Below are 24,271 nucleotides of genomic sequence, written 5' to 3' on the forward strand. Positions count from 1 at the left end.
GTGCTGTGGCTCATTCACAGTAAGTAAATGGATAGCTCCCATAACCTTTTAGGCCATCTCAATATACAATTGTTGTAATATGTCTCAAAAGAAATCTGCATTTGGTGTACATACAAATACATTTTGTTTACCAAAGTCCCCACATTGAATATATTTGCTCTGAGTTAGATTAATACATATGCTGCTTTTTTTACTTTCTTTTATAAATATAAAATATATAAATATATATTTTCTTGCCACTGAAAACCAGTTGAGTGTACTGAAAGAATGTGATTACAATTAAATGTCAAATACTGTCATGCAACGGGTCCTATTTGCAAGATCTCATCAAGGAAAGCAAATCACAAACATGTTTTTAATTCTTTTTTTGTATTGTTATGGTTCATTTCATATCATTTCTGTAAAAAGTTGTACATTTTCTGTGACATGGCCAGTCATTTGTTATGGACAAAGCACTTTTTTTCAAACTCATGTACTCGCATACAACTGAAGAGCACCCCAGAAACTCGGGAGAATCATACTGTGAATGAAAAACTCTTGAAATGCAATTTGTTTTTTTCATTGGAGATAGTTCTTGTTTTGTTGCGATGTTAAATGTCTGTTGTGCGCCACACTGACATTGGGTGACTGTTGTACATCATTACCTGTTCATATGAACTATGTGTACTCTGGGGCTCTACAGCAAATCTGCTTTTATTACAAACTTTTTGGAAATGGCAGTGATGACTGCAGCTCAGCTTTTGCTTTATTAAGTCATCAAAAAGTTGTTTCTTTTTACCAAGAATACTCAGTAGGGCAGTGATAAAATACAGAGCCATATATGAGTGGGTATAACTATGAACAAGTTAACTTTTGCCAGCATGAAACCATGTTCATACATTTTCAGTAATTTTAACTTTTCCAGTTTAGGGAACAGAGCAGCACTAAACTGTAGTGCTTGTGTGTACAGAACTGCATCATCTGCTTGGTTTTTCCTTTGAGTTGAAGGACTATACAGAGACCACATATTGGAAGTGACATTTTCCAACAAAATTTTAAATGTGCTTCTTGGTATTTGTTGTCCTGTTACACTTTCAGCTCGAGGTGTGTCAGCTGAGGGTGTCTCCTTGAATAAACAGTTGAGAACCATGTGAAACACACTGTGCCATAGGAAGGCAAAATAAATTCCCCTTCAATAAATTGAGTCAGCTATTTTATCTAGGTTTATAAAAGACCGCACATTTTAAAGATAACATTTCTATACGTCTATGATTTCAGCAATTTTAAGTTGGCATATTCTGTATTGCATCTTTTAAACATGTCATATGTTGTCTCAAGTTTGAAAGCAAAACACACCCAAACATCTGTTCCTGCAAGTGGAGAAATGTAAATGTTATATACTCTGATTATCGGTATTGGCAGGGGAATGTCAAAGCTGGCATTTGTTTTATTTTAGAGATGCAGTTCAGTTATGGAATAGTGTAGTTTTAGAGCAGAAACAAATATTTTCAAATATGTTTTTATTATTATTTGAAAACATTGGATTTGCAAACATTTGCATTCAGAGCCAGCTCTTATACTGAAACAAATGTCAAACCTGTGCTGATATTACTGGGAAGTACTGGCTATTATCAGAATGCCACTCTCTTTGCTTGCTGGTGTCAGTCAATGGAGTGTGTATACTGTGGTGCTGCAGTGCTTCTCCACTAGAGTGCACCAGAGAGCCAATAAACATGTTAGAAAAAGACACGATAGCTTTAGTGCACAGAAGAACCTAACAGTGGACATTATGAAAATGATAAAATACATTAAAAGCCAGCCAGGTGCTTGGTGTTTTTTTGTTCATAAGATTGAACACAAAACTAGTCTGCAGAAAAACAAGTATTAGAATGAAGAGCTCCGACAGACACATCATAGAGTAGCACAAAGTTTATTCAACATACAAAAATAAATACACATTACACACTATCAAAAAAATGCCAGAACATGTGAGAATTGCAAATGATCTACTTAGAAATTGTAATAATAAAATTGTGAGATATTACTTCTGCAGTCTTGCAGTTAAATTAATGCTAAACTAGTTGCAGCCATTTCAAAATATTGCCCTTTTTGATGTAATGAACGGAGATTCTTCATCTTACAGACTCAAATGTAGTCATCCTACCATCATTTTGTGTAAAAAAAGAAGGCATTTGACTTAAAAGCAAAACGTAAATACCACCATTGTTTTCCACTCAATCATAAACTACCCCTAACTACATTTAGTCCATTAGACATGTTTAGTCTTTGCTTCCATGTTAAGGTGGTCAAACGTAATGTAATTTAATTTTAGGTCATAGACCCTCTGCTGTAAATGAGGTTATGAACAAACAGACCTTGTAGGTCTTGTAGCTAAGGCATAGTTGCATGCTTAAGTGGGGCTTAAAAATACACAGGCCAAAACATACATAAGTAACAAAAAAAAAAAACATACAATTGCACACACACACACATGATGCCGCACTAGAAACACATTATGGTACCATAAGCACATGGTATTTTAATCTCTAATAAAAAAAAAATCATTAAAACAAAAAGAAACAAGTGTGATGCCTCGTGTTTTATCTGATTAGAGTTTTTTTTTTAAAGTACAAGATATTTAGCAACAAATTAAATAAAAACATGCTGAACACCAAGACAAACATATAATACATACCAAGGGCTTGGACCCTTGTAGACCAAAACAACATTAGTTCTGCATTTGAGAGATTTATTATTATTTCAAGCCCTTGATATGCGTCAATTTATTCATTGCACCACAAGATAATATTGCATAGGATGTAAGCTGTTACCAGCTCCTCATTGCCCAGCCATGATACTGTGTTTGTAAAAAAAATGTAGACTCTGATGCTGATACATTTGGAAAGATGAGTTTCAGCTGAATGGTTAGAAGATCATAAATGCAACTAAAAGGATGCATTCCATGACATCTCCATGTACGCCAGCAGGCATTTGTATTTTTACAGGCCTCGATGTGCCAGTGGGCTCTTATCTCTGAGATCATCAGAGAACCACTGTGGTATAAAGACAAAAAAAAAAAACTCCAGGCCGAATATAAACAGTTGTGCTCGTTGCCTCCCAGAAGTTTCATCTACAGAGAGATGGAAAATCGATTACCTTGTCAGAGTCTTTCTAGCACTCCTGATTCTCGCCGCAAGTTGAGGTGACCCCAGCCTTGGACAGGAAGAGCTTGCCGCTGGGACAAACACAGACCTCAAAAAGACCCTGAGCATTTCCAGAAACCCCTTCTTCGCTCTGGGGCAAGCTCGGCATGCGCACCGTCTCAGCATCCAGCACCAGCTGCACAGCAGACAGTGTGGAGAGCAAGGACAATACAAGGAGAGACCAAAGAGTCGTGTTGAATCAACAAAGAAATATCACTGCGCTTCATTCTTTCCTCTTAGGGCCGAGTGCGCCACACACACACATAATGACCCAGTATGCTGGGAGACAGAACCAGTGCACTGATCCATAAGTAAGTTATGGGAATGTGATTAAAGTCTACTTTCGCGTGGCAGGAAAAACCAACGAACACTGAAAACCAGACAATGTGAACATTCAAATAAATACTAAGGACCAGTTCAGAGCAGATTAACATCCCGTTTTCTTTCCTACAGCAAGAAAAGAGAGATCAGGGTGCTTTATACCCCGCAATTACATTGTCATAAATGCACTGCTTTAGGCCCAATCAGTGTCTGTGATACAAATGCTTTATTTAGCCACTTTTCCCAAAACTCACTCTAAACATGGAAACTACAAATCACTCCACCTCGACAGACCTACAGAGCTCAAAAGGTTAATGAACGCTTTACAGCGTAGACAAGGATTTTATAGCTCTTTTTGGCTTCATAAAGAACTTCTTTTGCACACAAATAAGATTCCCTGAAAGTCCAAAGTATAATGTCAGTGTCTTCCCTTTCCAACCACAAGCAATGGATAACATTTGTATTTACTTTGTTACAACAAACTAGGTAAAACGGTCTAATGAGCTCTCTGGAAGATATTTTGGACAAAAAACGTCAGACAAATGGAAAATACAGAGCTACTGTCAAACTGCACTGGAGTGAGGCTCCCTGGGATGAAAAGCTCCCAGGTGTGACTTAGAGAGATTAGAGAAGTGTGAAGCAGCATGTAGCTGCAAAAGCATACTTTATAAAATAAGATAAAATAAAATAATCCTCTATTAGTCTCGCAGTGGGGAAATTGCAGGATTACAGCAGCAGTGCACACAAGAGACACATAGTAAATACAAATCAAGTAATATAAATAAACAGTAAAAACAGTAAAGAAGAAAAATATATTCATTTGGTAATCCAAAAAGGAAACGAAAAAACAGACCTTAAGTTTATATGTTGAAGACTTTGAGAAGTGAACATTGCTTTTCTTACCAGTCCTATACTCGACTGCAGAATGACGTCCATGTTAGAAGCAGCTTCAATGTTGCCGGCCAGCGCTTTTAAATGAACTCCTTTTGGCGCTGCCAGACTGAGAGAGCGAGTTGGAGACTCCAGCCTAAAAGAAGGAGCTCAGTATTATAAGTGCAGCCTCCATCCTTCATGTTCATCTGTCCTTTTATATTGATAAGAACACTAAAAGGATCCACTTTAGTTTCATTTGACATAGCATGCACCTCAGTAAAGACAATTACAGGCCAACGTATATGTTGAACATTGCAAGATTTTATATTGCGTCAGTGGATGTCATGCACTATTTGTTTACCGCAAGGATTTAACTCTGTTCTGAATATCTTCCTTATACTTCAGAGTTTTAGTCTAAATGCATTCTCCAGTAAGATGGCTCATACAAGATGGCCAAAATGCTCACCTCAGGTCTTTCAAAAGTTCAGACTTCAGCAGGGGCACCTCCACTGAGTGCTGGAACAGAGCTCCTTCAGGCCCTGATTGAGAGAAGGTTTGTATGAAGGTGTGTTAAAGAATCTCCTGCAGCCTGAGGGTCTGGTGCACACACCTGGAGGCTGATCCCATAACTGCGTCTGTGTAATATTTTAAATAGACTTAGAGCTGTGCATAGTTGCTCATTGTTGAAATGCATGTTGCCCGTCATTTCCAAATCACCACTTGTCTGCCATCTAGCATTAAAAAAAGACAAAAATAAATATAAAAATACATTTCCAACTGCTTCAGATTAGCATCCAATGAGCACAATGCAATGAATCTGCAGCATTTGAACGGTTACATGTTTGGTCCTGATAGCAGCATGGCCCTCTGAGCAGGGTCGTCCTTCAATCAGAGGATCGGCAGTTCGATCCCCGGCTCTGCTAGCCTATGTCGATGTGTCCTTGAGTAAGACACTTAACCCTAAATTGCTGCCGTAGCTGTGTGTTGATAATCCTGATGTGGCACCTTGCATGGTAGCTCCTCTCATCAGTGTGTGAATGATGTCATGTAGTGTTAAAGCACTTTGAGTGGTTGGAAGACTAGAAAAGTGCTGTATGGGTCCATTTACCTCTGTCTGATGGTCAGCCCATTGCTTTGGTCCAGACTGAAATATCTGAACTATTAATTCATGGTTTCAAGAGCATGAATACTGACTTAAGGGATCCGCCTGTTTTATATCTAGTCCCACAGGCAAGTCACAATTTTGGCTTTTAGTAAAATACCAACCACTGAATATTTGACGTACTTTGTGCCAATTACTTAATGTAATTATTGTGAAGAGTGTACTTGATTTGAACATGTGAGCGTTGCCATTTAGCTCAAATCCCCGCTGTGCATCAGTACAGTCCGGCAGAGCTGCTGGCGAGGCTGCAGACTCTTGTTTTAACTGCGTTACTTCAATTTGTGAAGCCGTTCAATAAAAGGAGTGGGCTTCTCTCGGTCGACCAAAATGGCCTTGGGTATAATTTAGCAATCAGCTTACACTGGCGATGACACCCTTCAACATTAATCAGCCCCACAGAGTGTGATTCGTGACCCACAATATAATCGATATACACACACACACACACACACACACACACACACACACACACACACACACACACACACACACACACACACGACATGAAGACAGTAAGAGGGAGCAGGGCAGAAAAGATAATCGGAGGTGGCGCAGCGTGATAATAGCCTGTTATTCTTTACCCATCAACACTTTGTGTACGTGTGTGTACTTTGTGGTACTGAGGTGTGAAATGTCTTTTGTTGCCTCACAATTGCAGATGAAAAATGCTAGATTAGAATCTTAACGTGATGGATCTCACCTACATGCCATTAACAAAAACAAAGCTTTGACCTATTGGGAAGGAGTTTCAGTTTTTCGTCAGACTCCCACAAGCCTTACGGTTACGTGGATGTGTTTGATAGTGAAATCCGACTTTGTTAAGGGGTACTTATCACAAGTTTTTGTAAACCATATGTATCTTCTCACAAGGGTTACAGTATTGTAGCAATTTCAATGAAATTAATAAACGTTGTGGTTGCAGAGATAATTAAGTTAACGTTTTTTTTTAAAGAGACTTTTTTTTCTCGAAAATCAGGCGCATGCTCAGGGATAGATAACCGAGCTCTTGACATTTCATTTATATGCAAGTGTGCTTTAGAGTATATCTAGCGATATCCATGCATCGGCTGCATCTGTCTTTGTCTTTGGTCGCTGGATTGTTGCACAGATACCTGCCGACAAACCAAATTGCTCCCGTTGTGTTCACATCTGTCGTCAATATTGTCTTTTTTCCAAATCTGAAAAAAAAAACATTTCCGCCAAGAGGAGTACGATACTTCCGAGGAAGCAGCAGGTGGCCGCCGATTGTATACCTGTGACTCGTAGTTTGTCTGGTCCAATCACAGCCTGGTCGCCATCTGCAGTGAACAGCATGTTGTCATTGTGGGAGTTAATGAGCAGATTTTGAGTGTGTCCCTGAGCCTCCGTTGGACCTGCAACAACAAAAACAAGCAAGAATACCTGAAGGGGTTTGGAAATATTACAATGAAAATCAAATATCTCTCCTCCTCACACTTATCATATCTGCAGCGCTTAGAGAATATAATGAAGCAGATTCAAGCTTTGCTACGTGAAGATCTCAACCTCCTCTCAGGCAGTGGCAAAATAAAAAAGGGAGTAAACAATCACGTTCTGAAAAGAAATGTGTAAAACAAGTGACCACAATACGGTTCAAACTAATTCGCGACGTAGAGAACAGGGTTAAGTCAAATAACCTCGGACACATTAACGATCTCGGCCCTGGGAGAGGCGACTCTTAAGCAGGTAGATCAGTCAGTGAGGTATTTAACCCACTTCAGCACCTACAACTGTGAACCGGCATGTTCCCCTCTCTAACAAGCGGTTCACTTTTATTCACAGAGGGCTGAGATTATGCAGGCTATGCTTTTTACGGCTTAATGATCAAGGACACATAGCGGCACTGTGGAACACCGCAATTAGTTGGGTCATTTGTTGGCCTTTTAATTATGACAAAAGACCCCGACGTCGCCGTTGGCGAGCGATAAAAGACTCACAAATATGATCCTCCACAGGCCTTGGAGCCCTGTGTGTAATGTAGAACGGCCCAGAAGCCATGGTAGAGAGAGAGGAATTGTGCATTTAATGGATTTTAAATGGAAATCGAAGAGATTACAAATGGAAAGACTGCTTCTTGTCACTGTTAATGTTGGATGAGGAATCGCTGCAGGACAAGTGCATGAATGACTTTACTATTGCCCTCGTACATCAATGGAATACTTTGTAATGCATGAGTGCTCCATGTGTCCCTGTGTGTACATGCGTCCTCTTTCAGGCTCTTACCCACAGATATCCTCCCTGTGACATCACCATTTTCATTGCGGGCATTGAGCGAAACGTTTTCTGATGAGTGCACCAGAAGTGAAGAGTCCTGAAAAATGAAAGAAAAGAAAAAGACATTTTAGCATGCTTTGTATAGCCAACTGGTACGGTACATTTACAACAAAGACATTTGAAAATGGAGCTTTATTATGTGAAAGAATATTGTTAGAATAGGACAGCTTTATATAAATTTGGTCAGGTTTTTGATGATAAGCCCACAGGACACAAATCTGTCCTGCAAAACAAATTATATCATGTAATACTTTTTCAACAAACATGAGAAACAATTTTGTGAAAGGACTAAGCATTAACAATAATTCACAGTTCCTATACAGCTTTAAGGGAATTCTGTGAACAATGAAACTTGTGAAGACTTTTCAGGAGGACGGCGAGGCGGTGGCTCAATAAATCCTCAATCTCATTAGAAATCCATAGGCTACATTAGGGAAAGTGGCAGTCCATAAATGAGAAATACATTACCTTTTTAATGAGGCCCATAAAGAAGAAAGAATGCTAAAAAATGCTGCTATGAGCAAGAAAAGACATAACATGTATACAACTGCAGCAAAGTGTTCCCATCTGCTGCTAGCAGGCAGACCATAAACTACTTCCCACCGCAAATATCCCGAGGTTAATGGGGAGCTCGCTGCACACCATGTGCACTGAGTGGGATTGCTAAATCCAGTTTGTTCTGACACATCTCCCAAAAAAAGTAGTCGGAAATATGCAATTCACTCACTACAGCTGGATAAAAACTGCTCGATTGTCTGCAAGGAATTAGATTTAGAAGCCGACAGAACGTTTACTCTGCACAGACCCAACTCACAATCAGGTTTAAATTTGGTTAACAGTGAGATGCAATAATGGAAAGGCTGTTACTGAACAAACAGAAGCATGAGAAGCAGGAAAAAGATAGGCGGAAGAAAGCAGAAGGTAGACAGGGAGAGAAAAAAAGGGGGAGAGAAGAGTAAAGAAGAATGTGGAAGAGAAAGAAAAGTGTGTGTTCCTGATTATCTTACTTCTCTGGAGTGGATCTCCTCAGCGTAGACGGGGAAAAGAAACTCAGACTCGCCGTCCTCCAGCTTGACCCCGTCTGAGTTTACCTGTAGGAGTCCCATCCCTTCCTACATCCAAAACAAAGAAACATGGATTCAGGTAAATATAAAAAAATCAGAATGTGCAAGCAAAGCTGAAATATTGGCCATAAATCAGCGTTATCTGCCAAGTAGGAATCAAACATATGCCAGGTTAGGACATTAGAAATATAGATTTTGTCATCCAACTACTTCACAGGTTTCCAAATGTGAATCGCTTAGTAATGGACCAAACCAGACAGTAGATTTAGTTGTGCAGGCACTTCAAAACTGTGTGTGTGTCCATGTGTGTGCGGAGGTTTGTCGAGTGCCTTTTTCTGCATGAATCCATGGTTGCCAGCTGGACATGAGAAGCACGCAAGACTGCATGAGATAGAAAACACAGACTACTCTGTTTCCGACAGCCAAGTATCAGTTAATAGATAATACTACCGCTTCTACTGCTAATATTAAATATAATAAGCAGGACCATTGGGTCAATGTGATGGATGCACAATTCAAACGGACGTAATAACACTGAAGATATGAAGAGAAGCATGGAAAGAAAATAGGTCTGGGCAATATATCGTCTTAATTTTGGATGTCGTAATATAACATAAGTGCTGCCTTTTCCTGGTTTTAAAGGCTGTATTACAGTAAAGTGATGTCATTTACTTAACCTCCCAGACTGCCCTCATATTTACCTTAAAATCAACATCTAAAAATCTCACTGTGTAAATGTCGTGAAAGCATCAATAGTCAACCCGACAAAATCGTTGTAATATAGAGTTATTTGGTCAAAAACAGCGATATTAGTTTATCTCCATATCGCCCAGTTCCCGAAGAAAAGGGGGAAAGAAAGAAGTGAAAGCTATTCCTGCTGAAAATACAGACTGCCAAGGCGAGTCATGCGTACCGTGTTGAACCACATCACCCGGAGGAGCCAGATGGTGAGGGCAAAGTTCACCACCAAGATGATGATGAGCAGCAGGACAAACAGGTAGAGGCAGCGCTTCCTCCAGCCGTAGATGCCGATCTTGTAGACGTGGTCGGGCACCGGCCTGGGCGAGCCGCTGCCCTGGGTGGTGGTGACATACTGCTCCCGCACCATCTGCTGACTGAGCGCATCACATGGAGGCAGGGAGGAGAACAGACACAGATGTTAAAGAAAAACACACGTTGCTCTTTCAAGCTGTTCAGCCAGATTGGACACAACACGCCACAGAGTTGGTTTGTCTGGGGTCAGAGAAAGAGCAACTATTAATACAGGAAATATGTAAGCTCATACAGAATTATGTTGACAAAACCAACACTTTATATATAATATACTAAGCTGCAATCACTTGTTGTGGCCACTTGGGGCAGCAGAACACCGACATATTATCACCTTTAAGTTTATGTGCAAACAGTTGCTTTATCCAACACCTGGCAGTTATTTATCTGACGTGTTGAAAATGTAATGTTAACGCCACTTGCTGGGAAAGCTAAAATGATTAGCTGAAAGTAATTTTGTTTATGGCACAATTGTAGGACATGTCTTATAACACAGCTTTGATCGATTGCATTCATCGCGACTTGCTTTCGAGTTGAAAGAGGTGCGTTTCACGACGCCTCGTGGGTTGTATTTATTCAATCACTTTACAGCTGGGATTGTTGCAGACACACCTGCTAGAGGTCTGAACTCTACCGTCTGCACCTTTCTGTGGTTGCACTTTTATTTCCTGGACACACATGTTCACAAAGTTCAAGAAGACACCATTTAGCCAGCTGATCTGTTTCATAACACCATTTTATAATTTGTAGCCTACTACATAGCCATGAACTCAAGTTTTAAAAAGGTTGTGAGCTTTAACTCAGACACAGAGGTATCAATATCTGAAATCAATCAAAATAAAAAATTCAGAGGATTTTGATCTGAGGTGGATTTCTGCTCTGAATCAAGTCATGGGGTTGATTTCCATCTGTAGCTTTTACACATCCTGTCAAATGTGAATGCACACATGTTCAGGCCAAGCCTTTACTTTCAGTTGTATTCATGCACACTGCCTCATTGTACCTCCATACAATGTCCAGTGTATCAATCATGAGCCCAGCGCTCATGCACAGACCCAGTAGTGGATATATGGCTCTTTGCACCAATGGAAAACTTGACAGAACTTCCAGCAGTTTTCCGAAAGGAAAATGCCCCACTTACTTTCTGGCTACGCAGCAGCAGCCTATCAGTGACAAAAACCAAGGAGATGAATGTCTGCATATTTTACACCACAGCAAGTATTACAACAAACCGTAGATTTGTGTATTCAGCTCACGTGAGGGCAAGCGGAGCTCCAAGTGCAGGAAAGCAGGACCTGTGAGCAAATCCCCTCGTCAGCACATTTAGACCATCTGACAACAGGGAACCTCAGGGACAGATTTCACAACGACACTGTTGGTGTGTGTGTGTTTGAGCACAGAGGAGCCAAGGTGAATAATCTGCATTAATAACCCGACACAAGATGCAGAGAAAGCTGCTTTCGTCCGAGGACACGGCCTGGAGAAAATGCGGTCGATTGGAGATTATTATGAGTTAATATAAAAACACCCAGAACCGGCAGAAACAAAGACAGACCGCAGCTTTTCTGAGCAACAAACTCCTCATCAATACTTTATACTTGCCACATCTAAAAACTTAATAGGAAGAGTTACTGAACAAAGCCGTGTCGGTTGTCTCAGCGGTGTTCATCCAGCGGCTGATTTACATACGAGACAGATGTTGCATCTAACTGCCACAGTAAAGGCGGTTTCCATCACGTTAAGGAGCCACTTTTCAAACCAAAATCTATTCCTACTCTGACATTAACAGATGTTCAGCTGGGCACATCATCGCGCTGTGACTCCCATGTGAAGGGGCTACAAGCAGAAAAGGGCCGACTGAAATAAGCTGCGTTTCTGTAAATAATGAGGTAAATATTCCACCCTCTCACCAAGTGGTGATGAATAAAAAGCAAACGTGCTCGCTGCTGGAGTCTGAGCTCACTGAGGTCCAGGAGATATTTTAGAGAGGGACGATAATCAAAGGCCTATGGTCTCCACAGCTTGTTTCTTGCCGCTTGCAGTAAACAAAGGGAGGAGATGTGCTTTCATAAAAGGCTGAGTGTATTTCTATGACCGAACCCGCCTCTCCACAGGACCCGTCACATGGCCTGCAAAGCCCAGCTGTGATGAATAGCCCTTTTTTCACAACCAAACAAAATGAATTTTCTCCGAATAAAGGAGGGTGGGGGGGGGGGGGGGGGGGGGGGGGGGGGGGGGGGGGGGGGGGGGTGACTGTGTGGCTTTTCCACAAGGGAGAGGAGATCGAAGGTTGATGAGTAGTAAGTTATGTAAAATGGTCCTTTTCCCCAATGCATTTTCCCTCATTTAAATGTATCAAGCCTACTGGAGAATGAGTCACGATGACAAATTGAGTCTCCGTAACCGAGCAGAGAAAGAGTAAAGTAAAAAAGGTGTATGCAGAGTTTTTTTCCATTGACGCTCTAAAGAGTATGAATTAGTGTCTTTTAAATTGACCTATTCCAATATCCCCACACTATACCCTTTAACAACCACAGATCATTTGCGTGTTAACATGTTGATCAGCCCACTCTGCACTTTGGGCAAATGAGTGGTGAGGGTGGAAAAGCTCTGGCTTTGTTCATTATGGCGTTAATGGATTTGATTTAACCCAGTCTAATGACTTCAAATGAAGGCATTAAAAAGGACCCTGTACTCCAGCAACAGTGGGAAGAGGAAGCCGTTTTGAAGCTGGCTTTTTAGAGGCGTCTTCCAGCTCCAGTTTCAGTGTAACCACCAGCCACAAACTGCTCCTTCCATAGCAACCCAAATAAAAACACTCCCCGAACGGTCTCCCTGCTCAAGTGCCAGGAATGCTCAATTCATGGACTTTGATCGGAAATACAGTCCGACCTTCTGGAGGAAAATAGTTTTCATCAGACTCCTGGTGAGTACTGGTTGTTTCAAATGAGATTCTCAAATCTGAAACAAATATGGATTCTATAGCACAAGAGACTGAAATGCAAGTTTCAAAAGGCACTACAGACCTCAACCACAGTCCCTTGCTCCCAAAGATGAAGAGACTGTTAGCAGGGCAATTTATCCTCAGGCACCGTCTCAATTAACCTGAAACAAGCGATGCTCCTCGCTTGGCTCGGTCTCTGTCCCTGACCTCTGGGTGAGATTCAAGGCAGGCAAACTGCTTGCCTTGAATCCACAGAGTCCGGCTGTAATTTAGAATCCTTCTGCGCAGAGACCAAATGCCAAAAGTTTCAGTGAGTTAGGAAAGCTCAAATTGTGGAGAACGTTCCCAGAGGAACGCTCAGGAGTTCTGTGCGAGAGGCGAGGAGCGACGGACAGCCGAGCACAGGGCTGAAGTTTGTGTCTGTCTGGAGAGTAGCCGGCGTCATGTCTCCACTTTGAAGCCTTCACTTCTATAAATAGGACTCAGCATTGTGAACTAAATTTAAAAAGGCAGCACAGGACGGATACACACACACACACACACACACACACACACACACACACACACACACACACACACATAAACATTACATGGGTATAACTAATGGAAAATGAGAAGACACTTTAGTACTGTTTATAACACACAAAACATTAGTACGGTGCTCTTTTGCTGAAGTTATTTTTGTATTCCAATCTTTCTGGCCATGTATGGTAAAACCGCAGACAGCTGGCAACCTAAAACACCTTTTCCCCAAACTACAAAGTAGTCACAGCACATTGTGAGACACAAAGCAAAAAAAAACATTCATAGAAACAGTGCCGCATGGTGAACGGGTTGCCTTTATGAACACATTAACCTTAAGAGGAAGTTCTGAAAGAAACAGATGACAGTATTTGTGAAAGAAAGGGCAGAGAACTCACCGTTGTGTGTGTTCGGGCACAGCAGTCCCCTTTCCTACGGTAAGCAGAGCTCGAGCTGGTGAGAGCAGCTTGAGAAGCAGCCACTCACTCGTCTGTCAGCCACTCAACAGCTGCGTGCCATAAATCCAGCTCCGGGTGCACGCTGGCTGATCACCACGAGACGGCGCTCCCACCACGACTCCTCTCTGCCTTCCTGCAGACGTTTGAATACCATCAGAGTGTATAAGAGAGATAGAGGTGGTGGGGAGGGAGGAAGTTAACCCATCAGTGGAGAGAGAGGTTCAATCTCTCTCACACAGAAACCATCCGTAATGTACAGAGGCAGTTGTTTGCCATGCATACCGGCGAGTCACTTTCTATTGCCCGACCCAAGGCCCGGTGCAGCCCAGTCTAATTTGAGACTTTAGTCATGGCTCTCAACATAAAGTTAAGCTGTTCTTTCAGATAGCTCTGCTGGGTGACAGGCAGCCGGTTGGGGAGGGGACCTTGAGGAGGGCAGTTAGTAAGTCAGAGTGGCAGAAGAGACCGGCAGCAAACACAGTGTATTAATAGACAGAAGGGGGAGGCTACAGTTGTTGAAATGGGAATTGTTTCAGTCACGGTTTTGAATTATTTCAGTCGCAAAATGATTCAAGGGCATCCTGTATTACTACAATAGATGTTTCATGCAGTTATAAGTTAAACGACACAAACTAGCCCAAAGGGAGCAGAGGCAAGACGTCAGCTGAGAACAATTTATTAAACTAAAAAAGGTAAACACAAGCAATGGAACGAGTACGTCGACAATGAAAGGAGTGTGTGGCACGTGTGTTGTGAAGGTGCAAAACAAATACGATGCAGAGTGGATGTCAACTGCAGGAAGGGAGAGAGCGAGCAAATTGACCCGCTTTTATAGCTCAAGGGCCGAGGCGACACTAATCAGCTGACAACCCTCACATGTCAGACAACTGACTGCCGAGGTTGATCAAAACGAGGTTCCACCTTGACGTCTGAAAACACCCAAGTAGAAAATACAAGACAAAAACAGCAACATACACCTTTCTTACATTCTCTAAATATAAACGTAGAGTTCCCATTCCACTAGAATGGGTACAAGACAGATTTGTATATGGTGAGTAACAAAATACCACCAGCATCTATCTTACCAGGGCCGATCCCCCACCCAGCAACCTCTGATCCACAGGAGCAATTTAAGGATCTTAAATCAGTTTGAAAAATGGAGGCAAGTTAACTGTCAAATAAATCACCACATGACAGAACTAGTGGATGGCATTTTCCTAATGAACATCTATTGTACAAGAACAGCACCCACCCTAAAAAGGCAGATGGTTTTGCAGGAACACAAAAGTGAGGAATACATGACAACGAGGCTACACCCGAGTTTAATTATCTCAAAATGAGCACCAAAACTCACCAAGTGCTCCACAACACATGGCCTGCAGAGAGACAACGCAAACTCGCAGTGTGGTCTTAAACTCTCAAATACCAAATAGACTAAACTGAAAGGACAAACGTGCTAACTATGGTAGCATGCCCAAATGTTCCTCTAAAAGGCTTGTGAGCCAAATCATCCCAAAATGCACAAACAAAAAGGAAATGTTTAGCATTCACAAGCCGTATTGGTCACCAACATACAAATCAACAATTTCAGCTGAGATCAACACGATGAAACCAGTGCATGACTGTGTGGCACGTGTGCTGCGGATATGTTGACGGTGCAAAAACCAAACTACAACAATGCAGAGCGGCTGTCAGCTGTAGGAGTGAATAGAAACACGTGAGCGCATGGGGGATGAGTGGTCCTCCCGTAAGCACAAGGTAGCCGGTTCGACCTCACAGGGCAGCACACTGCTCCTTAATTAAGGAAGGGTCAAATGAAGAGAAGAATTTCCCCAAGTGGATTAATAAAGGATACGTTAGTTTTTATTATTTTAGCTGAAGGGCCCAGGTGAGCCTCATCAGCTGACGACCCTGCACGTCAGACTATTGACCATTTTGACCAGGACATCCCCCAAGACAGTGGGAGGGGCGTCAAATATCATACTCCTGAACCCCCTAATCTTGTCATTTAACACCATGTGTAAAGTAATGACATAGTTTGCATGCACTGAACTCAAACGTTAAAGTGTTCTCTTTAATTGGCTCTATGGAGGTTTCTATAGTAACTATGAAGAGGGCACCCACCCATCCCCAGGGACAGCTGCTTGATTCAACCGTTGGCTAAGTGGTTAGCATGCCCGTCTTTCAACCAGAGGGTTTGAGGTTCGAGTCCCGGACCCGCTAGTCCACGTCGCTGTATCCTTGAGCTTAACCCCTAATTGCGCCCCATTGCTGTGTATAGAGCAAACATGTAAGTTACTTTGGATAAAAGTGTCAGCTAAATGTAATGTACTGATGATATTGCACACTGAAAAGAGACATAGATGAAAGAAACTTCATCTTAACCCCATGTGCTCAAGAACAGAAGCTGTTATATATATTTAAACAAGAGTTCCTACTTATTTGGGGCCACATTTATTATATATAGTTGTTTACAATATGTAACATCAGAAGGCTGCACCCACACAGGTGTTTTCTGTAATTAGCTGATTCGTTAGACTACTTCTTCTCAGGTTGAAGTTGGGCCTAGCTGTCCTGTGAACAAGCATCTCTGCAGAAGAAATTGTCTCTTTATTTCAAATTGAATTAATTTTCTTTACTTTTAATCAAGGGGAAACCTTCGATGATGAAAAATTAAACAAATGATGAAGTGCCAAGCGCTGCAGTTCCTCATATGGCCACCAGAGGCTCTATCCCCTCAGACCCCCACGGAAATAAACGTGGTTACAGACGGTTTTTGACTCATTTCCCAGTTAATGATAACTTACCTGTTGATATTTCATTAAGGCTTCAAGTTATGCATAATTAAAGGGGGTTTGAGTGACAGGTGGCTGCCTCAACTGGTCGCTAGCTGCCAGCCGGCTGCTCTGCTGCGTCACCTGGCCAGGTCTTGAACTTTGACCCTCTTGCTCATATATCGGTCCTACACAGGACACAGTCAGAAAAGCTAGAAGACCATGCTGGATTGCATACTATTTGTATGGCATCTGACACTAGCATAGGTATGGATATCAATCACACCTGAGCTTTTCCTTCTATAACACATCAAAAGGTCTGCTGTGGGGGGAAAAAATATATATTTTTGACTTTTCATAGTGTATTGGGTAAAGCACAATTGTTAATATCAAAGAGGGGCTTTGTTCTAAAGTGTCTGTGTAAACAACGACTGTCGCAGTGATGCAGCAAACAAAATTACCTTAACATTGAAGTGAATAAATGAATTCAGCCATCTAATCACTTGCCAAAGCTCTGCACATCCACAGGGACTCACACAGGTGATTTATTTTGTCTGATTGGACAGTCAGGATTCAGATAGTGTACTGGGGGTGATTGAAATCTCTCACTCCTCTTGGCTTTGTTGCAGCTTTTAGGGCATGGTCACACGTGCAAGAAACTATCAGCTTGCATTCACCTCCCCATCACTTCCATTCTATGCAAGTGAAAGGGCGAATTTATTCATTATATTAATTTATACTTTGCTTCATGTGGCAAAACAAGTTCAATGCTAAGATGTGTTTTCTGAGCCAGCCAGGCATCTTCATTGTTTAACCCTTTCAAATTGGACAGACCGAGAGAGGAGTATTTGCCATCTGTTCCATTACATGAATGAGAATATATTTCGCAAAAATGATTCTCTGTGCAAGGCTTATGTATTCTGTAATAAATCAAACACCACAAATGGATTAGAAGACACACCAGAGCCCAGCAAATACACACCTATAAAGAATTGTTGTGACAACTGAGCTTTTAAAAGAAAAAGAGAAGTCAACTCCAATTAAAAACAGGCAATAATGTTTGTGTGTTCTCACAGGCTGATGCTGGAGGAGGTGATGGGTGGCACATCCGTCAGTGGCATTCATCCGGCCGTTTGTTTTGCTGTATCTGCTCGAGGTGCTGAGCAGTGACAAAGGGACGTCTGACTGCATCAATCACAGGGCCCCCGTGTCTCTGCCCCGAGCAAACATCCGACAGAGGGGACAGCTTCATTTCATGCCATTTCTTATCAATATCTCATAACCTTTCCCCGCCCATGGCTTTTAACAGACAAATGGTCGATGTTAATGAACAATATCTTGTGTGGAGCAAGAGAATATCCATCTTGCACTGAAACCAAGTTCAGTCGAGTGAAGATGTCCCCTTGAACTTATTGGATAACAAACACGAGGAACATGCAGCAGAATGGAGGACTTTCATTACCAAGGAAAGCAAAACCCACTAAATGAGGTGTCATACGCTCAGGAGTGTGAACGCCAAACCTCAGTGTGCCGTTGGGAGCAGATTGCCTTGAATATTCTAGATAAGTCATTTTCAATGTCGACAAGAAAGATTAATGTCAAGCCACGTGTTTATTTAAATTTTAATAAAAAAAAAAAGGAACCCGTTCTCATTATTGGACCGCGTTTCAAATCCGGAGAACCTGCTTTGTGTTACAACAAGCAGATAGTCTTTTACTGCCCGTTCTCAACTTCCATTTTATGAATTTTAGGACGAGATAGATTGTGATCCGGACCTTTCTCTTTTGCCTTTAACCCAACTTGCAGACGGTGCATCAGACCATGGACCAGCTCCAGTTTTAAGACTAGTACAAATACATGCCAGACTGCCTTCCAGATGGGTGAAAAATACCCAAAGGACATCCATATGAATATGGGGTATGGACATAGGCTTATCCCAGAAAGATCATTTTGGACTGAGAATGAAAGGTGCCATCTGCATTTTACCAACCATTTCAAGTGTTATTTTGATCCAGATTTAGGTCATTTTCCTGGATGAAATTTTAAACATGACAGTCTACTGACAAATTTATCAATTCATTGTGAGCAACTAATATTGAAAACTTGGTTATACAATGTACCAAACTAGCAGGTAATCCAGTTACTGACACATGAACAGCACAGATGTGATTTTGTCTTTACAGTTTTTAATCATCCATTAGAAACAGCTCACCAGAGGAAACATAGGAAAACCTGCAAGACAGAAAAGCTGAAGGTCAGTGGCTGCAAAAAATAAATAAAATGCAGAAGAGAAAAAAAACAGATCTAATGTTTTTGTTTTACCTGATTATGCCTTTTCGGCTTTCTCTGCCTTTTCTGCTTTCTCTGCCTTCTCGGGCTTCTCTGGTTTCTCGGGCTTCTCTGGTTTATCGCCTCCCTCCTCATCTCCACCCTTGGTGTTACGTGTGTAAATCAGCTGTGCTCTGTGTTTGGACACAAGTTTGATCATACCTGGAAGACAAAACAGAACCATCGTATGTAAGCATATTCTTTTTTGCATTTTATATGTTCATTTACTTTAATTACCCTGCAGTGCAACTCACTCAACTTGTTCATCAGGTCATTTAAAATGCAAGTCAAAGTGTGTAAACTCTTTAGTCTAATGTCTTTTGTGGCATGTGAATACAAGCAATATATGCATTTCAGCTACACAGTTGATTCCCGTTACGACTACAGCCTTTAAAGATGACTGAAAATAACTCCTGCAGTTCAAGAACAAATTAATTTTGGCACCATACAGAGAATGTGTCAAATATTACTGTAGCTTTCCTGAAAATTAAGTTGCCTTTTGTGTGAGACAATTAATACACATCTATTTATCAGAACAAAGCCGAAGTCAGTGAAAACCTCACGTAGATAAATGCAGTTTGCAACTCTTTATATGGCTTTTAAGCTACGTAGATTTAAGTGCCTGTGAGACAATGTCACTGAAACGCAATGGGTAACCCAATTCATTCAAAGTTTCTTTTTAAATACCCTATACAATGCTTTACTTTTAAATTCCAACAGACAGCAAACCATTCTTTTGTTCCAGTTGGCAGGTTTCGTATAGAAAAGACAATGAACCAAGTTTACCATTTGTTATCCAAACAAATTGCTTGATGTTTGGTGGGAAGCAAGAACAGTCTACATTACTAAAATGTTTTGAAAAAGCATTCACTGTTGTGCCTCTTACAATGTGTACTTGCATATCTCTTGGGAGTGAAGGATTTCAAAAGAAATGACAAAAACAATGTTGGGGCTATGATTAGTGATGTTGGCAGCAAATATGCCAACATCATTCATGCAAATCAGTCATTTGAGAACAAATGATGGAACTGCCACAAAAACGCGTTAGCTTGGATACGTAGTGCGATAGCATTTATATACGTTAAGACAAACCCAATGAGCAGTGCTGATGACAGGGATATTGATGACATGAGCTTAATGTTGCTTCACAGATGACAAAAACATGTTATTGTTGTTGTTCAGACCTTCTGCATTTAAATCAGAAGACATTCTGGCAGATGAGATTAATAAAGAGGCTGAAGGAAGCATTAAACTCAACTTCTAATTGACTATTGCATGATTCACTTTTTGAAGGTGACAAAACACATTGTAAACATATGCAGACATTATAATTGTTCTGCTCCTTTGAGTTACATTACATATTTACTAAAATAATCTTGCTGGACCAACAACTAAGCAAATTGTCAAAACTTCCAAGGATAATTTGAGACTTTAGCAGCAAAACTGCTTAAATGTTGACATTTCATTCTTAAATAACATGCGAGAGATTATTTTTACTTTGCATAACTGTATTACTCAGATGAGTAACTTTATATCCAAACGGCTATGCTGAAAGTGTAGCAATTGACCAATCACTTAAATTTGACCTTAACATCCAGAAAATGTGTAGTAAAGTGCAAATCACACCGTAAACACTCATTACCTATACATCAATCAAACCCATCTCTTAATGTGTTAAATACAAACTTGATATACTATTTGGAAGAAGGTACATGGTCTTATGCAGTGTGCACTACTGGGGCAGGAACTACAATATTCACCTTTAGTAAGCAGCTCCTGGAGAGCGTTCCTGGCCAGAGAGCCACGGATCTTCAGCCTCTCAGAAACAACAGCTGGGGTGATGAGCTTGTAGTTGGGGACTTCTTTGTACAATTTCTCGTAGGTTGCCTTGTCGAAGAGTACCAGGTTGTTGAGCTTATCCCTAACTTTTCCCTTGGACCACTTCTGCTCAAATCACACAAATATCATTTGATTAGGAAAGCTCTGCAGTATACCTGATCAAAAGTTATTTAGACATCACATGTAAAGCGACAATTAAATGAGTAACCACTGCATACCTTCTTCTTGGCTTTGCCTCCGGACTTGTTGACTGGGTCCTTGTCCTTTTTGGACTTCCCAGCGTCCTTCTTCTTATCCTGTTTGGGAGGCTAAAATAAAAAGAGGACAAGTTATAACCCCTTCACGCCGTCTCACACTGGGGCTGACGTCACACGTGGGGCCTGTCAGCATTATACTTTACGGTGTGTATTTAAACAAATGCTGCTCATGAGACGAAATGCTCAGCGGATTGACAGAGCCAACGGTCTGAGGCACTGGCCGGCATGGGATGGCCTTGCATCCGACCTCGGAAAGCGTTAAAAACTCGCGATTGGTAGTTCTCATTGTTATAATAATCATAATCATTGTAAGCGACCTAGGGGTACACACATTTACATAATAACAATTTAAGGGGGCGTTATCAGTGAGAACTTTGTCCGGCTCATATTCTTTCACCAGTTTCACATGAAAGCGTGGAGTTAGCACGCTAGCTAGCAAACTAGCTAACCGTTAAATGAGTCTAAATCGGACACGTTAATCCTTCACTCACACTCTCCGGTTACATCGTATGAACGCACAGTGCAATCGATAGATAATCCGAGTATCTAAAACTCGACATAAGTGACGGAAAGGTGGACCATGTTTTATTTGTTTCGACAAAACGTGTAACAACGATCCTCACCATGTTTCCTCGTCAAGATGTCGGAGCGAAAGGAAGTCCACCCGTGCAAAAGCCCCTTAGACAACCTGTACATGCGGAAATGGAAGAGGGAGTTATGGGAAACGGAGTTCGACCGTGTTTTATTGTTTTGGTTGTTATTGGCTCACCGAATTAAACTTTATAGTTATACCGACATGTTTGAGTTGAATACGAAGATTAAAAAAAATAAAAAAAACAGCTAAGTATGGTAATTCTTTATTATTTTTTTGCTGTCTTTTCGCAACGTCAGAGTCACGTGACACGTGTCAGCTGGACAGGACGTTGCCAAGATGGTGATCTTCAGTGTGTATGTGGTGAACAAGGCTGGAGGTTTAATTTACCAATACGATAATTATGTCCCGAGAGCGGAGGCCGAGAAGACGTTCAGCTACCCTTTGGATTTAGTGCTCAAGCATCACGACGAAAAGGTCGTCGTGTCGTTCGGACAGCGGGACGGAATCAAAGGTGACGTACAAGCTAACGTGACGTTAGCTCCGTTTACTAGAAGAGGCTCCTACTCACTTAAGCTAGCTTTGTTATTGAGTTTATGTTTGAACTGTATTTTCTGACACGTCAGTGTGCTTGCTGTCTTTCTCCAGTGGGCCACGCAGTGCTGTCCATCAATGGAGTCGATGTGCTTGGCAAGAACACAGCAGATGGGAAGGACACCCTGGAATATTTAAAGGATCCCGCAAACTATCCGGTGTCTATTCGCTTCGGGCGGGCACGCCTGAGCTCCAACGAGAAGCTGATGCTGGCATCTATGTTCCACTCGTAAGTCATATCCAGGTTTACCAGAGATATCTGGGGTTCTGACACTGCTGAGTACCGATCACATACCAGTACTATTTTTTTCCACCGAAAAGATGAAGATCATTCCTCTATGTCTACTCTATGGGACTGTAACTACAGACGTTCATACATCATCCTTTTTAGGCTTGTGCAAGTTTAAATTAAGGAAAAAAGGCTCCACTTATTTAATTTGCATGCTTCTGCATCTTTTCACCTACAACTTCACTTCTAGTTGACTCCATGCTTAAAACTACATCTGGATTCACAGTAAAGGCCGACCATTTATTGTAATGCATGAGGTCTATATGGGAGTCTGCTCACTGAAGATAATTTTGGCACCGGTCAGTAGCCGTGGATCCCTGTCTCAAGCATGAAGTAGCCTCTTTTTGTGTTTTTCCCCAGGTTGTTTGCTATAGGTTCACAGCTGTCTCCTGACGTTGGCAGTTCTGGGATTGAAATGCTGGAAACGGATGTCTTCAAACTCCACTGCTTCCAGACTCTCACAGGTCAGTTGTGTGTTACTGGAGGTGAAACAAAGACCTGTGCAATGATTTTAGTTGTCAGTCATGAGCAACTATCGGCGAAAAAAAGCAGAGTAAGCAAGTACCATTTAAATTTTTTTTTTTAAATCTGCCCACTCTGTATCCTCCTTTTATAAAACCACGCGGCACAATTGCTAATTGTACGTTTGACATCAGTTATTTTAAACGGATGTCTTTCTAATTGCTTGATTCACCTCTGTTCTTCCAGGCATAAAGTTTATCGTGCTGGCCGACCCTCGGCAATCTGGTATTGATGCGCTATTGAGGAAGATTTATGAGATCTATTCAGATTTTGCGCTCAAGAACCCGTTTTATTCTCTGGAAATGCCAATCAGGTAAATACGAGAGAATCAGGATGATGTCGCTTTCCATTCTGCTATTATTATTTATGTGTCTTTTTAAAATTTGTATCTGGTATTTGTTACATATCAACGGTCTTACACTCACACATCCAATTGCTTGTGTCCTCTGATGTCTCTGTACATGTTTGATTTTCAAAGGTGTGAACTCTTTGACCAGAATCTGAAGGGTTCACTGGAGATTGCAGAGAAAGCGGGGAACTTTGGAGCTGGATCTTGAACCAGAGAAGGCGAGATATAATGTGCGATGATTTCCAACCACAACGCGATCCCTGACTTATGAACCCCAAACATTTTTTTTTTCCCCCGTTTCTTTTTCCAAGTTGGTATCGGACTGTCAGTTAGCACATTGTAAATACATTGTTTTGTAAATACTTGAAGATGAATTACATACTGTTTCACAAATTTGTTTTTGGCTGCATCTACTTGATGAGTGATTTAACTGTTGTATGTTTGGCATTGAGCATAAATTATGAAACTCAACAACAAAGTAATCATTTATTCAAGACATGAATACCACACATTTTGCTTTCTACATAAAAAAGGTTTGTCTTGTAATTCAGTTCATGATTCAATATTACAAAGTTTAAAAAAAACACAGATATTGTATAATATACCAGTTTAAACCAGGTGCCAGTTTTGTGCTCTTGTAATTATAATACTTAAGTTTCTTAAAGAGAGTAAACCTTTCTCTAGAGGTGTTTTTGCCACATTCCATTATATGGCAAATTATTATTGATCTCATGTTTACACAGTGACTACTGTAAAAAAAAAAAAAAAAGCACCTTTCAAACCTTTTTATATATTCCACTTTTTTTTTTTATATATATAAATATATATATTTATTTATTTATTTTCAAGAAAAGGCACT

General features: G+C 41.1%; 3 protein-coding genes across 3 annotated transcripts; 1 reads left to right on the forward strand and 2 right to left on the reverse strand.

The window, feature by feature from the left end:
- Positions 1–1,893: 1,893 nt before the first annotated feature.
- On the reverse strand, positions 1,894–13,837 carry sgcg (sarcoglycan, gamma). The gene is made up of 8 exons (XM_079225539.1): positions 13,809–13,837; positions 9,808–10,009; positions 8,838–8,942; positions 7,780–7,867; positions 6,792–6,911; positions 4,843–4,915; positions 4,407–4,530; positions 1,894–3,318 (listed from the first exon to the last, which is right to left on the reverse strand). Exons 2-8 carry the CDS (start codon positions 10,000–10,002, stop codon positions 3,151–3,153), a joined length of 873 nt encoding a protein of 290 aa, XP_079081665.1. The 5' UTR covers positions 10,003–10,009; positions 13,809–13,837; the 3' UTR covers positions 1,894–3,150.
- A 4,971-nt stretch (positions 13,838–18,808) lies between these two features.
- Positions 18,809–21,747, reverse strand: rps25 (ribosomal protein S25). The gene is made up of 5 exons (XM_079225540.1): positions 21,690–21,747; positions 21,028–21,117; positions 20,731–20,914; positions 18,965–19,132; positions 18,809–18,874 (listed from the first exon to the last, which is right to left on the reverse strand). Exons 1-4 carry the CDS (start codon positions 21,690–21,692, stop codon positions 18,969–18,971), a joined length of 441 nt encoding a protein of 146 aa, XP_079081666.1. The 5' UTR covers positions 21,693–21,747; the 3' UTR covers positions 18,809–18,874; positions 18,965–18,968.
- A 250-nt stretch (positions 21,748–21,997) lies between these two features.
- Positions 21,998–24,184, forward strand: trappc4 (trafficking protein particle complex subunit 4; the record flags this gene model as incomplete). Its single annotated transcript, XM_079225512.1, has 5 exons — positions 21,998–22,172; positions 22,307–22,481; positions 22,902–23,005; positions 23,250–23,376; positions 23,542–24,184. 5 exons carry the CDS (start codon positions 21,998–22,000, stop codon positions 23,618–23,620), a joined length of 660 nt encoding a protein of 219 aa, XP_079081638.1. The 3' UTR covers positions 23,621–24,184.
- Between the last annotated feature and the right edge of the window lie 87 nt (positions 24,185–24,271).

This window comes from Taurulus bubalis (genome assembly GCF_910589615.1).
Source record: "Taurulus bubalis genome assembly, chromosome: 10".
In the NCBI taxonomy this organism is placed as follows: domain Eukaryota; kingdom Metazoa; phylum Chordata; class Actinopteri; order Perciformes; family Cottidae; genus Taurulus; species Taurulus bubalis.

Coding starts and splice junctions, on each gene's coding strand:
- sgcg (XM_079225539.1), bottom strand. CDS start 10,002: ATGGTGCGGGAGCAGTATGTCACCACCACCCAGGGCAGCGGCTCGCCC. Junction 8,943..9,807: donor GGGTGATGTGGTTCAACACG/GTACGCATGACT, acceptor TTTTGGATGTAG/GAAGGGATGGGACTCCTACA. Junction 4,531..4,842: donor GAACTTTTGAAAGACCTGAG/GTGAGCATTTTG, acceptor TCCTTCTTTTAG/GCTGGAGTCTCCAACTCGCT.
- rps25 (XM_079225540.1), bottom strand. Junction 20,915..21,027: donor GAGGCAAAGCCAAGAAGAAG/GTATGCAGTGGT, acceptor TGATTTGAGCAG/AAGTGGTCCAAGGGAAAAGT. Junction 19,133..20,730: donor CCAGGAGCTGCTTACTAAAG/GTGAATATTGTA, acceptor TTTGTCTTCCAG/GTATGATCAAACTTGTGTCC.